Raw genomic sequence first — 17430 nt, 5'->3', positions numbered from 1 at the left:
TTAGCACCGGCGACAGAAAAAATCTGGTCTGAAAACGGGAATGGTTCCTATTCCCGCCACCCAGCGGCGTAAGAGGGTGTATCACCTGACCTACCTGTAGCGTGTGCCGCGAGTTTTGAATTCTGTCGGACGTCAGAGACATAAGCTAAGTATATATCTGCTGGGTAAGTTGCATGTACAAAAATATAATATATATATATATATATATATATATATATATATATATATATATATATATATATATATATATATATATATATATATATACAGTGGTCCCCCCGTATTCGCGGGGGATGCGTACCAGACCCCCCCGTGAATAGTTAGAACCCGCGAATGTTTGGAACCCCTATAAAAATGCTAAAAACAGCCTATTTTGTTAGTTAAAACTCAAGAAAAACCCACTAAAAATTTTCATACATGGTTTTTTTTAATAGTTTTATCACAAAAAGTGCATTTATGATGAAATTCATAAAAAAAAACAGGAATTTGTGGATATTTACCATAGAAAAAATACCGCGAATGCCGCGAATTTTTCCGCGAATAATGCAAGGAAACCTTCCCGAGAGAAATCCGCGAATGTGTGAGTCCGCGAATCTGGAGAACGCGAATACGGGGGGTCCACTGTATATATATATAATATATATATATATATATATATATATATATATATATATATATATATATATATATAGATATATATATATAGATCTTGTTGAAAAGGATTGCTGCATCAGCTCCATTAATTTTGTATAGTCTTCTCTGGTTTCCTTATTAAGGATTTCTCAATGTTGCTGAAACTGGCAAGCAACGTGCCAAAGGGGATCGTCAAATCCGGTGTAGTCATATTGAATTATGTCTATTACTGCTATATACATATATTACTACTACAAGTCTCTCTCTCTCTCTGACGTTTCGTCCAGATCTGCCAGGGCATGGTCACAGCGATGGTTGCTGGAGGACTGAATCTTGGTGGTTAGTCCTTCGCTATATATCATGGTTGTGCAGGCGCTCATGGATGTTCCTGCAGGTCCCAGAGGGTGCTTGATTTTTCATTGGCTGGTAGCCAGGCGTCGGAAGCTCTCGAGGCCCGTTGACCTTCTCAGGTGTGTTGCATCACCTGTAGCCAAGTTTTCATTGGCTGCGACCGTGGTGACGTAACTCCTGGTATTTGTTCCAACCTCTTCGATATTGGTCCTGTCCTGGGCGCTGGTGTTATCGTCTGGAGGGGGGGCTGGGTCTTCCTTACACAGGTGGGCAGCAGGAAGGGTTCCTGTGTCGTATTTAGGAAGGGTTTTTGCTCAAGGATGAATAACGCCTCAAGGATGAATAACGCCTCAAGGAGGCGTAGGCGTCGCTGATCGGAGGCTCTTCTAATTATCTGTGTTTTTTACGATGTCCTCTCGCACGACGTGCTGTTGGTGGGCGGTGAGGGCGTGGTGTTTGATGCCACCGTTCTGGGCGTGACAGGAGATCCTCTTAGATAGTCGTAACGTTGTCATACCGATATAAACTCCAGGACATCCTTGGATAGGGCATGTGTACCGGTAGACGACGTTATTCTGCTTCAGGGGGTCTCATGCAAGCGGGGTGGGGTTATTTCTCATAATCAGGTCTCTTGTTCTCCTGTTCTTATAATAGATTATAAGAGAGAGCCTCTTCCCTTCTTCCACGGTGGTGATGTTTTTTCCACAATCTTCTTGAGGCATCTCTCCTTTTCTTTGTATCTGTGGTGCATGAAGGACTTGTAGAAAATACGTATATCCTTGGAGGGGGGATTCTCTTTATTCTCTTCGTCCTCCATGTACCATTTGTTTAAAGCTGTTCTTATCTCCCTGTTGATCAGCTTGTTGGAGTAACCGTTGTTAATCATCATTTGTGAGGCTCACTCCAATTCTGAGTGGGTGTCCTGCCACGCTGAACAGTGCGTTAAGGCCCTCCTCACGAAGGCCCTAACGGTGGTGGTCTTGAACCTCGCATCCCATGAATTAGGGGTAACATTAGTATACATACGAAAGTGGATACATAGTAGTTACTGTAACTTTTTATATCAACCAGTTATTTCTTTTTTAAGGGTAATGTATTAAACTAACTTTTAGATAAAATTACAGTAACTTTAATTTCATTTAAAAGTTAGCCTAATACTTAGGGAGCATGATTAGGGTCATATTTAGTGCTCAAACTCTAAAAGTAAGCATTTATTAGCAATTTTAAAGACCGTGCCTCACTTGCACAAAACTTCCCCTTGCATGAGGGGGAATGGAACCTAAACCTCGCATAAGTTCGGGGTTTTACTGTAGCATTTTTGTTTGTTTTCTGTAGATATTTTTTTGTTTGTTTTCTGTAGATATAATATAGCAAAATTTGCTAATCTAATACAGTGTATTCAGTAACACCACCTGTATAAGATTCATGCTAACAATACATCTGACAAGCATTATTTTTACCGACCTAAAATGGAAACCTTATGTAAATGTATTTGGACATGAACTTTAGTAATAGGATTGTGGTCATTGTAAGAAAAAGCCCTATGAAAAAGGTGTTTATTAAAAAGTTTTCTGTAAATACTTCTCTTTGCACTGCTGAAGCATACTGCAAAATGAATCTTGTATTCACAAAGAATGACCACTTGCATCCTAGTGCAGGAATCAGGTGATAGCCGGATGCATGTGTATTACCTGAAAAGAACCAATGAGTTGATATTGATAAGGAACACTACTTACTCTGGCTTACAGTGAAGTACTGAACAGGCATAAGGACAAACAAAACAAAAGTAAAGCTAACAAATAAACATATTTAGTCATTAATGAATAGATGCAAATGAGTAAATGAGGCCTTCTAAGTTACATCAGTAATAACTTTCAAATTCTCAACTACACTTACAATTGCTGCTACAAGTGATTGAGTGATTGATTGATTGATGCAAAAATGTACCATGGCGTTACAACATCTTAGGTCATCGACACTGCTACAATTGAATCCTGAGAGAATTCTTGATACACTACCAATAATTTGGACATTTCCTTAAAATAAAACTCAAATACATAGTAAAAGTATTTTGTTATTATACTTCCCACTAACTGCTGATTACAACAATGAACCTCAGCCTAATTGGCATTAGTCTGCCAACAAAAGCTAAAGAAATTAGCGATCAGCAAGAGATGATAGACTGAGAGTAGTATATAGAAGATCTGTCAGAAACTGGTAAAATTTAAGGAAAGTAAGTTGGAAGCAACAGAAAGAAATGGAGCAGGTGAGGGAGCATTTGAGAAAGTCATATGCAGAGAAAGAGCAGTTAAGACAGGAGAATAAGTTGAAGAGAATGATGAAAAATATAGGAATTTGTTAGGGATCAGGTAAATGCAGCACAGATGAAGATGAAGTTGGAGGAAAAAATAGGAAGGACGATTAAGCCTTAATGGACAGACATGCTCACATGAGTGGCAATAACAGGTTTTGGGTGGACAACGAAGTGTCTCATGGTGAGTATGTAATAAGGGATTTTGACGTAAGGAAAAATCTATTTCTGGCGAGTTGCTCGTGTCGCCAGCGAAATATCCTTAATCTATTATTTCTAGGGTAAATGTACTACACATACCAGAGAATAAATAAAAGAAGAAAAAGGTCAGTATAACTGACTCCGCTCACCCTCCAACAAGAGGGTGTCGGTATGAACACTAGGCGAGTGAGACCACTACCACGAGCCAAATACCAATAGAAATCTCCCACAACAAAAACCCTCCATGAGGAGAGCCGACCCACAGAGTGAGGCAGCTCGTACTACTACTACTCCATCCCATGCTGCCGACTGCTGCGCCTCTGGTGGCCATCCTGAAGTTAGCAGACAATCTTGGGCGAAGGGATGGGTAGGGTGGGATTTCGCTGGCGACACGAGCCAATCGCCCAGAAATAGATTTTTCCTTACGTCAAAATCCCTTTTCTGGGCTCAGCTCGTGTCGCTGCGCGAAATCGTACCAGAGAAATAGCACAAGATTGTAAACAAAAGTAATAAAATAAATCAGAATAGGTCTCAAAAATAAAAAATAAAGTAAATATAAAAGGAATATAATTGCTAAAAAGATACAAATACACAGTGATACAAAATAGAAATATGCTTAAATTACCCTTAATTCTAAACTGTTTCTTATCATAAGGTAATTTACATATGTACAGAGGTAAATGGCTTACATGTAACAAAATGGTATCTGTGTAAAGGCATGTATCAAAATATAATAGCATTAGAGTAGTCAAATGAACCAATTAGACAACAATGATAATATATAAGGAATGCATATGACTTAATATACAAAACCCGTAACCATTATAAATGAGATGTATCCCCTAGCATAAAAATAAGGGGTAACATCCATGAGATCAAAATCCATAATCATCTGTGAGTGTCCTAGCAAACTAAGGGGCTAAGGGGCCCACTACATCATCATAAAAGCAGCTAAGACACCAGGTGAATGTAAATGAACACGGTAGGAATAGACGAACTGTTGGGTGAAGCAGGTAGAAAGGAGGACTGAATCTTCTACTACAAATTAACTAGAATCAGGGGAAACTATGTTTTCCCGCTGCTACTGCTGAAAATTTCAGAGCTTCCAAGGACTAAGGTAATGGCGATTTGTTTAACACTGTCGGCGATTCCATCCGGTATAACTTTTTTCAACTCATCGAAGTTCATGTGTTGGAAATAATTAATTGAGGTGGCTACTGCCTAACCATCATGTGCTTCGGGAAAGAGTCAGGATTGGCTTGCTTAATAAAGTACAGGATTTGCTGCCTGATGCCTTTAATGGATAAAGTACCACCTTTTTCCCTCTTAAAGAGGGGACCCGATGAGGATGAGAGGTCCTGGACAGAAAGGCTCGTAAGGTTGTAACTGGGCAAAGAGATACATCTTGTGGAAGGGGTAGTACCTTCCAAGGTTCCCACCTCATCAAAGGATCTTCATTCTTTGCTAAAAAGCTACGTTCCGGAGAAAGTAGTACTTCCCCTGTGGGAAGGAATTGAATATGATCCGAATCTCTGGATAAAGCCGACAGTTCTGAAATTCTTGCTCCTGAAGCTAAGCTTAATAAAAACAGGGTCGTTTTCCTTAAGAGCATTATAAACGAGCATGTGTCATTGTCGGTTTCTGAAGCCAGTTTTAGAACATCGTTTAAGAACCATGAAAACTGACGTAGGCCTTACAGAAGGTCTAAGTCTAGCACATGCCTTAGGAATAGACGAGAAATAGGAATCCGTCAAGTCTATGTTGAACCCAAATTGAAATATCTTTTTCAAGGCTGACTTGTTTGTCGTAATCGTGCTAGCTGCTAAACCTTTTTCAAATAAGGATCTGAAAAAGGATATAGCTGAATTAACTGTCATGATTCTAATCTCAGATTCTCTCAGGAAGATTGCTAACTTTTTGACAGCAGTACCGTACTGTCTCAAAGTTGAATCCCTTTTATCGGATTCCAAGAAGAGAATATCTGAGGGTCAATATTCGCATCTCTTTTTGCCGCAAACTTCATGAAATCCATAAAGTTAGGGTTTTGAGAATCCCTGAGGAAGCGAACACAGTCTTCGTTTGTACTGACTGGGAGAGCTTGGGATTGGGGATCTGAAGAGGACGAAGGCCCAGCTCCAGAATTAGGGGATACCAATTGCTCTTCGGCCAGTCTGGGGCTACTAGTGCCACTTGACTCTTTGAACGTCCTGAGTTTGTTTAAAACTTTCATAAGAAGATTCACTGGGGGAAAGACATAAATCTTCTTCCAGTTGTTCCAGTCTAGAGCCAGGGCGCGTCCGTGGCATAGGCCAGAGGGTCCAGGTTGGGGGCTACATAACAGGGAAGTTTGTGATTCGCTTGAGATGCGAAGAGATCCACCTGTAGCCCTGGGACTCTTTGAAGGATCCATTGGAACGAACTGTTGTCCAGTGACCCATTCCGACTCTAGGGGCACTGATCGGGATAAACGCGTCTGCTATGACGTTCCTCACTCAGCTATGTGAGTGGAGGAGAGATGCCAACTGAACTTGTCTGCCAGGGAGAAGATGGCTACCATCACATGATTTAGATGACGTGACTTGGAGCCTCCTCTGTTTATACAATGTACTACCACTGCGCTGTCCAGAACTAGCTTTATGTGGGAGTACTTTGGTGGGCGCAACCTTTTTAGAGTCAAGAACACTGCCATTGCCTCCAGTACGTTTATATGGAACTGACTGAACTGAGGTGACCAAGTTCCTTGAACCTTTTGGACCTGTGAATACCCTCCCCAACCGCTTAAGGACGCGTCTGTGTGGATGGTAATCCCTGGTGGAAGGGAGGGAACTGGAAGGGGTACTGACACTGACAAATTCTTGACTTTCGCCCACGGCGAAGACGATTCTTTAGAATCAGAGGGGACTGAGGATAGTTTGTCCCTGGCCCTGACATTTGCTCGTGAGCGCCAGATTCTGGTTAGGTCTTTCAGTTTGGCTTTTCATTAAGACGTTCGTCACTGATTGCAAACTGGAGAGAACCCAGATCTCTCCTGAGCTCTCCTTGACGCCAGTTTTGTGACTTAGAAATTTGCTTGACTGACTTCGCTATTTCTTTCCTTTTGGTTGTGATGGAATCGACAGAGTATGGGAGGATAGATTCCATTGAATGCCCAGCCACTGAAAGTCTGACTCTGGAGTGAGTCTTGACTTGTCCTGTTTATCTTGAAGCCTAGATATTCAGGAACTGAATCACTTTCAGTGTAGCTCTGTTGCATTCCTCGACTGTTGAAGCCCAGATCAACCAATCGTCGAGATACGCTACTACCATAATCCCTTGTGATCTGAGTTGTTGCACTACTGCTTCCGCTAGTTTCGTGAACACCCTGGGTGCCACGTTGAGCCCGAATGGGAACTACCTTGAAGGAGAATGCCTGGTCTCCTATCTGAAACCCAGATACGGACGGAAGTGTCTTGCAATAGGGATATGATAGTAGGCGTCTGTAAGATCGATAGAGGTGGTGACGGCCCCACAGAAGTAAGGTCCGCACCTGTGAGATCGTGAGCATCTTGAACTTGTCGCAGCGGATGGCTAAGGTTTTAAGCGGGACAAGTCTAAGATTACCCTTCTTTTTTGTGAGCCTTTCTTTGGCACGCTGAATAAGCGACCTTGAAATTTTAATCTCTTGACTCTCGCTATAGCTCCTTTCTGAAGGAGGTCCTCTGCGTACTCTGTCAATTCTTGGAAGGAAGTTGACGGAAAGGTCTGGATGGAGGTGGGTTCGTCAACCAGCTCCAACCCAGGCCTTTTGACACTATGCTCTGAGCCCATTCGCTGAAGTTCCACCGGTGGCGAAAGTGAACAGCCTCCCTCCTACCTGAAGTTCTTCATTGGTTCTGGTAAACCGCCTCGGCCTCCTCTGAAGTGCTTTGCCCTGTTTAAAGGGGCCTCCCGATCCTCTCCCACGAAAGGAACGCTTACCTCTGCCTCCCTTACCCGAGCGGTCATACTTCTGTGAAGCTTGACTCTCGAAGGCTTGATTGTAAGCTGGAGAGATGGCGTAAGAGGTGGAGGGCTGAGGCTGAGGGGATATCACATAAATTGGCTGTGATTGAGCCTTAGAGGTGGAAGGTTGGGCTGTTTGCACTAAGGGCACCGCTGGAACTTGCTGAGGAAAGCGTGGCTGCTTTTTCTGGTAAGGATGGAAACGCCTAGTTCCTTTGTCCCTTACCTTTAGGTGTTAGGTCTTGTCTCCTCTTAGCCGTAAGGCCCCAACGGTCCTTAAGGCTCTGGTTCAGCCTCGTAGCCTCTGACTGGACTTCCTTCACCATAGCTTCTGGGAAGAGATCTGCTCCCCAGATGTTAGACGAGAGTAACCTATTCGGCTCATGTCGAATGGTTGCCTCTTGTAGGACATGCTTCCTACAATTCGTTCTAGCAGTGGCAAACTCAAAACATATCCGACTGTACCGTTTGAGTCAGGGCTTTGGTCATGAGCTTAAAAAGTGGTTCTGAGCCATAAGCTATGGTTGCTACCTCGGACATAGCCATAGAGTTAATAGATCTGGCTAATCGCGATTTCGCGTCAAATTCAGCCTGAATAAGGCCATCTGGGAGCCTGGGTAGCTTTTCACCAAACTGCTCCATAGCACAGTCCGGTTTGAGTTTGCCAGCTGAGAAGGTGTTTGGCAAGTCCTCCCACAATTCTCCGGCTGAGGGGAGCAACGGAGATGTGGGATCTGCTTCCTTCAATTGAGGCATGGGTTCCCCCTTCTGGGCCGCTGGGATGGTAGACCTCGCGATCTTTGTCAGAACGGGAGCGGGGTACTCTCATCCATTGTGAAAAATGGTAAAGGGACTCTTGAAAGGTTGTATCCTGGTATTAGAACAATCCATGTCCTCTAAACATCTGAGCCATTCTCTCTGAGCCTGGTCTCGTGAATAGAGGACTGTCTCCTTTGGTACCCTATCATCCCGTACCATGGCTGAAGCTGTAAGCCTTGCGTAGCCTATGAACGAGGGGCTGGAGGTCTTCGGGAAGAACTCGAAGTCCTCTATCCTTCGAGTTCCGAATTCCGGTATGGAAATGAGACCGTCTTGGAAGGGGGCGTATGACGCTACTCTCCATGGATTGTTCATCGAGAACGGAGGTAGCGAGTCATACGGAGGAAGCTGAGTTCCACTCGTATTGGAAAGTGGAGGAGAGGCTAGAGGGGCTTCTCTCAGTCCGGCTATAATGGAGTCTTGGGAAGTAATCCTATCCGACAGACGAGAGATCATTTGTTCCATGCTACTCTTTAGGGACCCAACCAGGTCGCCCACCTGTTGCAACAGGCCAGCATTGGAGTCCAAGGCCGGAGCTGCTGCGGAGGTGGAGGGGTGGCTCTGAATCGGAACCAAGGGTAGCGGAACTGGTGACGCTGCCGGGGTGCGAGATCTCTCTCTGGAGGAGGTTACTCCTCGAGGAACTTAGAGCCGGAGCTAGAAGCTTTAGACCTGTCTGCTCCGGGATTCGCAGCCGGAGGACTTACGTGAGGAGGATGACGCCGAAGCCGACTTCTTAGACGACGACGACGCCTTAGTCAAGGATTTCACTGCTTGACCCCTTGACCTTAGGTCTAACCGAAGCGTCAGGAGGAGTCTATAATTCATCACCTGTAAAGCCTTGGAAGGATGGAGAGGTTGCAGGAGTAGAAGAACAGTTACACCCAAGGGTGACCCTTGGGTGTCCACCCTACTTACCTCGACCAACAGGTCGTCTTACACCTACCAATAGGTTCCACATTAATATCTAGAGTCGCGACGTCCGTGGAGATATCCTGGTCTTGATCAGTTAATGAGGCAGCCAGCTGTTGTTGGATGAAGGCGATAGTAGGGGCCGCTCTACTGGGTCGACGTATCCTGTCGCCTTGCCTCCGGGGAAGATTAACAGCGCCAACCGCTTCTCCAAGATGTAGGGCATACCCTTGGCGGCGTTCTTCCCAAAACCGCCGACCCAGGCCCGCAGGGTTGCCAGTGCGGTATCCTTCACTGCCGGCGCCTGGAAGAGAGGGCGTAGATTAGATTTAAGATCACTTAAAACTAAAACTTAAATTATAACTTAAACTTAGATGCCTTAAGTTAAAGTGGATGATGAAAACTTAAGCACTAAAACGGAAGCGGAGCAGCTACCGGAGATGGGATACTCACCCCTTCTAAAAGCTGGCTCACCAGATCGTAACATATGGTACACGTTTCATGGTACCAGACCTGGATGTCCCCGTGCAGCGTCGCGCATGGAGCATGGGACCGGCAAAAACTTCGTGTCCACATGGGTCCTGAAGTGTGGCGGCGCATCCCGGATGCTCACAGTTTGGTGGCCTGTAAGTGGGAAGATACATGAGTATCTTAAAGAATAACACTTACAGGCTAAAGGACAGAAGAACTCCGTTGCATGCCGGAGCTCGGAAAAAATTTGGGCATAACCCCCCCCTGCCTCGCCTGAATAGGCTATAATCCCGGAGATATCCGGTAAGACATGTAAGGGAGGGGGGGAAAAGGTTTAAGGTACTTAAGATAAACTTATAGTAATCTAATAACGCTTAAACCTAAAACACAAACGAACCGACCAAGTCCAGTGCGTGGCGGAGTTTAGTAACTCAGCAATGCGGTAAGGTTTAGCAGGGACCCACTGTATGTTCCGGTCCACTCTACTAGGTGGACTAACATCTTCCGCTGGATGCCAGGACTCCGATCAGGAAAGGAGTCCTGCAAGGTCGGGAAGAGCGAGGAGGACATACAGGCTCGAGCGAACCGGAGCGACAAGGAAGCAACGGATGGGGGAAAGGCCAGTACACCACATCACCAAACCGGGGCCGGACCGAGAAGCCGGAGAGGTCACGTCCAGTCAGGGTCTGTCCCGTCTCCCTGGCCCCTCCGCCTGGGGGGAGAGAGGGAGGCATGCTCGGGTATGTGGAGCGAGCGTGGGCCGGGGGCAGACCGACCCACCCTCCCCCGACTCTATGGAAGAGCGGGAGGAGGGGGAAGGGGACTGGGCAGGCGTCTGGCTGTCTCGTGATCGCGTAGTGACCACGAGGCGTAAGACTAAAATAAGATAACTAAGCCTAGGACCAACCAACTGATCAGAGAGATGCTATCGGGAAGCAACTGAACTGAAAAGCGGTAGCATGGAGACCTACTGGGCCAAAACGACTGATCAGAGAGAATGCTATAGGGGAAGCAACCGAACTGATGAGCGGTAACATAGGCTCAAGGAGCCAGGACCTAGGCTAAGCCAGACGCCTAACTAACCTAGCCGCCACAACAAAATACATGGTATAATAAAATAAAATAAAAGAAAGAAAACAATATAGTAGGAGAAAAAATCCAGGAGTGTACGACTAACCCGAAGGAAAGTCTACCACTCAAAGCTAGTCAGAGGCCGATACTAAGAGCCGGGACTAGGGTCTGGAAAGAAGAAGCCTACATAAGGTAAAAGACATGCATGCATGACAAACCTGAGTAGACCGTACCCTAAGTAAAATGGATAATAAATATAGAGCGTACATAGATAAGGGGATGTTCTAGGTATGGGGAGACCGAGAACGAACCCACCACGCGGCAGAACCATGCTGCCATGCTTCCGACCCCGAGTTCGTATTTATACCTAAAAAAACGGCAAATACTGACTGAGGGCCGGAAAAACCAACTAACCATAAATACTGAGTACTTAACTTAGTGCTGCAATAGCTGCACGCTCCATCATAGATAAATCCAACGAAAGGGCACACACAGAGAGAAAAATATCACGTGTGACTCGTGTGCGCTAACTGAAAAGGATGGCCCCCAGAGGCGCAGCAGTCGGCAGCATGGGATGGAGTAGTAGTAGTACGAGCCTGCTCACTCTGTGTCGGCTCTCCTCATGGAGTTTTTTTGTTGTGTCGAGATTCTATGGTATTTGGCTCGTGGTAGTGGTCTCACTCGCCTAGTGTTCATACCGACACCCTCTTGGAGGGTGAGCGAGTCAGTTATACTGACCTTTTTCTTTATTTTATTTATTCTCTGGTATGTGTTAGTACAATTTACCCTAGAAATAATAGATTAAAGGATATTTCGCGCAGCGACACGAGCTGAGCCCAGAAATGTAATATTACACCCCATTGATTTGGGAGAATCAGGCAGGAAAGGGGTGCCATTACCTCTATAGCCCATAAATTCACTAATGGTAACTTTTTGACTTGCTAAAATCCACTGGGCAGCTCATGAGAAACTTAGTTGGGTTCTTGACTTCAAGGGAGGATGTGGTACCTCTCTGTCTCACAAGACTATTTTTGTAAATTTGCTCATAAATATACCAGGGAGCTGCTGTTGGTTTTAGTTTTTATCTTTTATGATAGTATGTCAGTTATAAATGTAATTTTGCAAAGAAAAGTGCAAAGAAATATTTGAAAAACCATATATAAATCCAAAAAAGTATTGTATCTTCATTCCAGGTAGATTTACGTAAATATTTTACACAAATGTGATAAATTTTTTTAATAAATTTATATCTTATCTGCTTTGACATTGTGTGAGGTATAATTATATATTTACAAAATAAAATAAATTTATTTATTTGAAAAATCATGTATACCTTTGTGAAATTTATGATTGTATTGTAAATGAGGCTTCACAAGGGATTGTAGATAGTTATTTTAACTTCTGGAAGTTATGGAAAATTTTTTTGAAGATATTTGCATATCTTCCTCTTTCCACTGAGGTGTATTTTCTTAAATTGGCCAACCTCAAAGTTTTGCCAGCCTGGGGTACTGCATATTGATTTATTACCCTGTCCATTAAGGGTTAATGCATGATTAAGAATTAGTATAGTGAGGAAATACAGTGGACAGGACAGGTCAGACAGAACCCACCCTGGAGCAGTTGGGAAAGGAAAGGATGCAAAAAGTAGGGATAAGAGGACGGGAAAAGAATCATGATTAATAAAGCTAAAAAGGAGATGGAATTTTTTTACATGTAGTACAGTCAACCAACGTATTCGCGGACTTGAGTATTCGTGGATTTCTATCTGGAACATACAGCTCCATTATTAGCGAAAGATCCCCCTACTCGCAGTATTTTTCTATGAAAAATATCCACAAATTCTTGTTTTTTATCATCAATTTCATCATAAAATGTACTTTTTGTAATAAAACTATTAAAAAAACCAGGCATAAAAATTTTTAGTTGGTTTTTCTTGAGTTTTAACTAACAAAATAGGCAGTTTTAATGTTTTTATAGGGAGTTCAACTATTCTCGGGGGAGTCTGATACCCATTAATGCCCCATGAATATGACGGGACCACTGTATATATTAGGGCTGTGCCTTGTATGATAAGGCGCCCTATGAGGTAATGTTAGACTTGCGATAATTTTACGCTAAGTCGGTTGGTATTGCACTTCCATCTTCAATGGAGTGTCTTGGGGTTTGTAGATCACTTACGAAGTCGGTATTATCTTGTTGGTTATTACGACGATGTGTTAAACTCATGGTTCGGTGAGGAGGTTCTTGTAGAAAACACGAAGTATAAAAATAGATATATATTCTTCTGAAGTTTTACATGGTGAAGATCAGGTATGATTGTACAAGTCTTCTAATAACAATAGCTTGATCGCTTCTGCCAATGATGATGGCTAATCCTATTCCTCTACATGATAAAGCTTAGGTAAAGAGGTACAGGTCTTCTAATGACGATAGCTAACTCTGTTCTGCCTGTCTACCATCTCTGTTACAAGTTATGAAGGAACAGACAGTAGTTCGAACATATGAACATACATACAAATGACATAGTTACATACGAACACACAATCAAATGAGACACGCTACAGATCACGTAGGCCGTTTGAATTATAGGTCGGGGTAGTTGTCTCAAGCAGGGAGCTTGGACTAATGTTTATAAACAATTGAATGACTACAGGTGACGGCATGTTATCTTAGCCTACATACTTATTGTATACGTCATCTTTAGCGTCTCTAGTCTGATCACATTCCTGCAAGCAATCTTTTATATATATGGACTAACATTCCATATTATTAGTTATGTAAACACTTACATCAGCTCGGTCAGCTACCAAAAACCAACTACTGAATATTACTCAACTTGACTTGCATTTGACTTATAGGATGTGATACAGACACTATGTGAATATATATATATATATATATATATATATATATATATATATATATATAGATATATATATATAGATATATATATTAGTAAATAAAAAATTCATGGTGTACATGAATTGATTCAAGTAATAAAATATAAAACAATGATATTGGTAAATAATAGTGATCACGTGATATATAATGATACAGTTTTTTCACTTCATCTCATTAAGATACATATGCTACAGAAAATACTAATGTACTGATGATAATTGCATAGAATGAAGATTAACATGATAAAAATCATATTTTAACTGATAAAAAATTTCATATATGAATTGATAAAATTATTAATGTTTATGCTGATTGATTCGTTGATTTTTTATGCTAAATGTTATATATCTGATACATTAATCAATATACTAACTCATATAACTGCAGATATGGTAAGATAAAAGGTAACAGATTGATTATAGGCTACCTGATTTGTTTATACATATGTATATGGATTCATATAATTATGATTAATATATGTGCACTTTTAAATAGATTCCTATTGCATACACGCAAAGATATATTCGATTCCGTTATTTATGATCATTTATATATAGATTCCTAGTGCGTACACGCATATTTCGATTCTGTTATTTATGATCATTTATATATAGATTCCTAGTGCGTACACGCAAAAAAATATATTTCGATTCTGTTATTTATGATCATTTATATATATAGGATACATGACCGAGGTTTATACTACTTCACAGTTTAACTAGCTTTCGAACCAACTTTTCGTCCATTACACAGTTCCAGACAACCACCTATGGCCCAATGAACGGCCTATTTCACAGGTGGGTTAAAACAAGGGGAAAATTTGCCTGGGCGGGTCCCCAAGCCAAACGTTCTATTTTGCAGCTCATACTTATTCTCTGTCATCCTAAGCTACACGATTACGTTCGCGATGAATAAAAAAAACATCCCAAGCACGAGTCCTTCGCCAGCAAAGTAGAGTTGAATATCCTTCGGGTCGTAATTGTCGGAAGTATGTCCCTTTCGTAGTCGATTCCGACAGCCGCCGGAGCATTCCGCATTAAAACGAGATTAACGACGAGATACGGTGTCGGTCGAAGAAGCCCAAGAAATTCCTTTCACATTGTAGGCGGTTGTTACTTGACTGTAGTCATCCGCAGCGACGAACAATTTTTTGAAGTTGCGATGTGAAACTCTCGTACTGCAGGATACTGTAACCAGGTTCCATTAATCAGCCTGCAAGTGAAATGACAATTTGTCCAAAATTGCATTTTTCCTAACTATACAAACCTGAGGTCCTTTTACAATAGGAAGGTACTAGCGGCAGCTGGATAGGTCGTAAGCTTTCGAACAAGGGGTTCGGTAGTTAACTGCTTGTCCGACAGGCGCGCGCGCGCGACTGGGAGGTAAACAAATCACTTTTGCTTTTGGCCCAAGCAAAAACTGCAGAGTGAGGGGTGGCATGAGGTGGGACTATGTGTAAAAGGACCTCAGGTTTGTATAGTTAGGAAAAATGCAATTTTGGACAAATTGTCATTTGTTCCGACACGGCATACAAACCTTCGGTCCTTTTACAATAGGAAGACTCACTTCTTGGTGGGAGGAATCTGAGTCTTTTGTGAACAGACTGGTGTTCGCCCAACCTTGGAATGCCTCCCTGGTCGTAAGAGCGAGGGAGGGATCCAAGCCTCTGTCCGATTGATCGGGGTGTGCACCGCAGGATCAATGGTCAGACCTCTGGACCAAGTACTAAGAGAGAGGCAAGCGTATCTCTTCGTACCAGCAAACAAGAACAAGTTCCTATTTGCAAGAGACAACATAAAGTTATGGTTTGTCTCTTGTTGGCATCCACTTCCCCCCCCTTGTAGGAGGAAGTGGTGGATATTCGCTCCCATCCCTAGTGAAAGGGATAGGATGGGGCTCTGTCGAGTAGCTCACCGGCATCTTGTCCTTATCCAGCAAGGTGATGACCGTATCCCTTTACCCACAGGTAGGGGGAGAAAAAGATAGGAAGGAGAAGCCAGTCACTCTCTCATTCACTTATCTATTCTTACAGTCACACCAGGACTCGATGCTGTTCAGCCTGCTAGGGTCTGGGTTAGCTACACAACGTGTTGAGCAGCCACCCACGGGTCCAAGGAAAACGATCCAAGGACCTGTGGGCAATATCCAAAAGGTAGAAGGAGGTGCCAGTGGTCTGGTTGTACCAGACCCCTGCCTTCAGTACCTGCGCCACTGAGAAGTTCTTGTGTAACTCGAGGGAGTGTACTTCTAGGTCATCTTGGTGCTGACGAAGAGTCTTCAACACTCAGCCTGGGATGTCGAGTTTCTTCAGAAAAGCGCGGTCGCGCTTTCACAGGACAAAGCAGCATCTCCTCGCATCGAAGGCGGTGAAGTCCATTAGGGAGGGGATTGTGAAGGACTCTAACCGATCGTCAGGAACCAAGGGTTCTGAGTCTTCGCTACGAAGTCGGTACGAAATCGAGCGTCACAAATCCCCATCCTCTGGATGCTTGACTTCGCAGGAAAAGTCATGCAATTACCTCAGAGGAAAAGAAGGGAATGGTCGTATGACCCATCCCTCTTCTCGACTTCGTGATGTCCTGTACCCATACTGGTCTATTCGTCTGCAGCGAAGTGTCTCACATTCTCCATCCCCATGCAGTGAAGTTCTTCTCGGTAGTGGATAGGACACCGACACTCAATGGTGGGTGGTCGATGGTATGGGTACTGTGACAAGCCGTTAGGACGAAGAAAAGACTGTTATGGAACAAACCGAACTAAGTCCACAGCGAAGTTTCGTAACAGACTTGGGCGCTCTGACAGCTGCCGACTGACTGCGTTCGGTAGGAGGCAAGTTGTCCAAGCACCCGAGCAAGTCACATGACCTTCGCCTTAAAAGGGTTATGCCAAGAGTAAACAAAAAATTTGTTCGTCACCGATGCCAGAAGGCGAGGTGATGATTCTCTTAAGGCATGTGCCCAACAGGCGAAAGTCAATTGCCTTCTAGAGACCGAGGTCACCCTGATGGCAAGATATCTCATAGTATAGTTGATTCTCAGCTAAGGAGAAACAACACTATGTGTCGTTGAAGACGAAGGTGTACAGAAAAAGCAACCTACGTCTTCACGGCTGAACCGAGAGAAGGATTCTCAAGATTCTGAAACCTGTGCTACAAAGACTGAGAACGCTAACCGCTATTCATTGCTGTCGGTTGAGGATCGTAGTTGCAATAAAAGCGGAGCGCTTTTCAGTAATGAAGACAGGGAAATACTGCCTGAAGAACTGCTTCTCATGGGCTGAACATTTGGAAGTAGAGCTGTCAGGTCGGAGAGTAGGCGATGTCTTCTGACATATCTGTTTAATTCGCGGGGCGAGCAATGAATAATTGCACACCTACGAATATGAGATATTTTGAAGACAAACTCAGATGTCTGCAAAAATCACTCGCATTATCGCTGTGCGATGCAGCGGAAGACTAGTACAGACTTCTGTTACCGTGCGGTAAACAGAAAGATGAGAGAGTCCCAAGAGATATCTCTGTTGAAAATTCTCGCAATGTCGAAGGCGATGAAATCGAGCGTCACAGCAGTAGATGGTCCTTCATTATTGCGAGAATCCCCGTTAATCAGAGACCTAAGTCCATGATTGTTGGGCAGAGATACGGTTTTCGGTAGTCAATCAAACCAGGGGAGAGAGAGACGTAACGACCGTGCATCTCCGAGGACCATAGCTGATACTGAGCTGCTATCAGGCAGTTCAATACGCAGTAGCTCTCGGTGACTCGTCATCCTGAGTTGCCA

The 17430-nt window shown here is 43.5% G+C and overlaps 1 protein-coding gene across 1 annotated transcript in view; it reads right to left on the bottom strand.

The window, feature by feature from the left end:
- LOC135217661 (DNA repair protein RAD51 homolog 2-like) overlaps positions 1 to 17430 on the bottom strand; it is a 198034-nt gene that overhangs the window by 31278 nt on the left and 149326 nt on the right. The window contains 1 exon segment of the mRNA XM_064253628.1: positions 2452 to 2675. Coding sequence (XP_064109698.1) covers positions 2452 to 2675 — 224 coding nt within the window.

This window comes from Macrobrachium nipponense, chromosome 7, assembly GCF_015104395.2.
Source record: "Macrobrachium nipponense isolate FS-2020 chromosome 7, ASM1510439v2, whole genome shotgun sequence".
Lineage (NCBI taxonomy): Eukaryota > Metazoa > Arthropoda > Malacostraca > Decapoda > Palaemonidae > Macrobrachium > Macrobrachium nipponense.
Note: the sequence above shows the minus strand (reverse complement) of the source record. Positions and strands in the feature narration are given on the sequence as shown.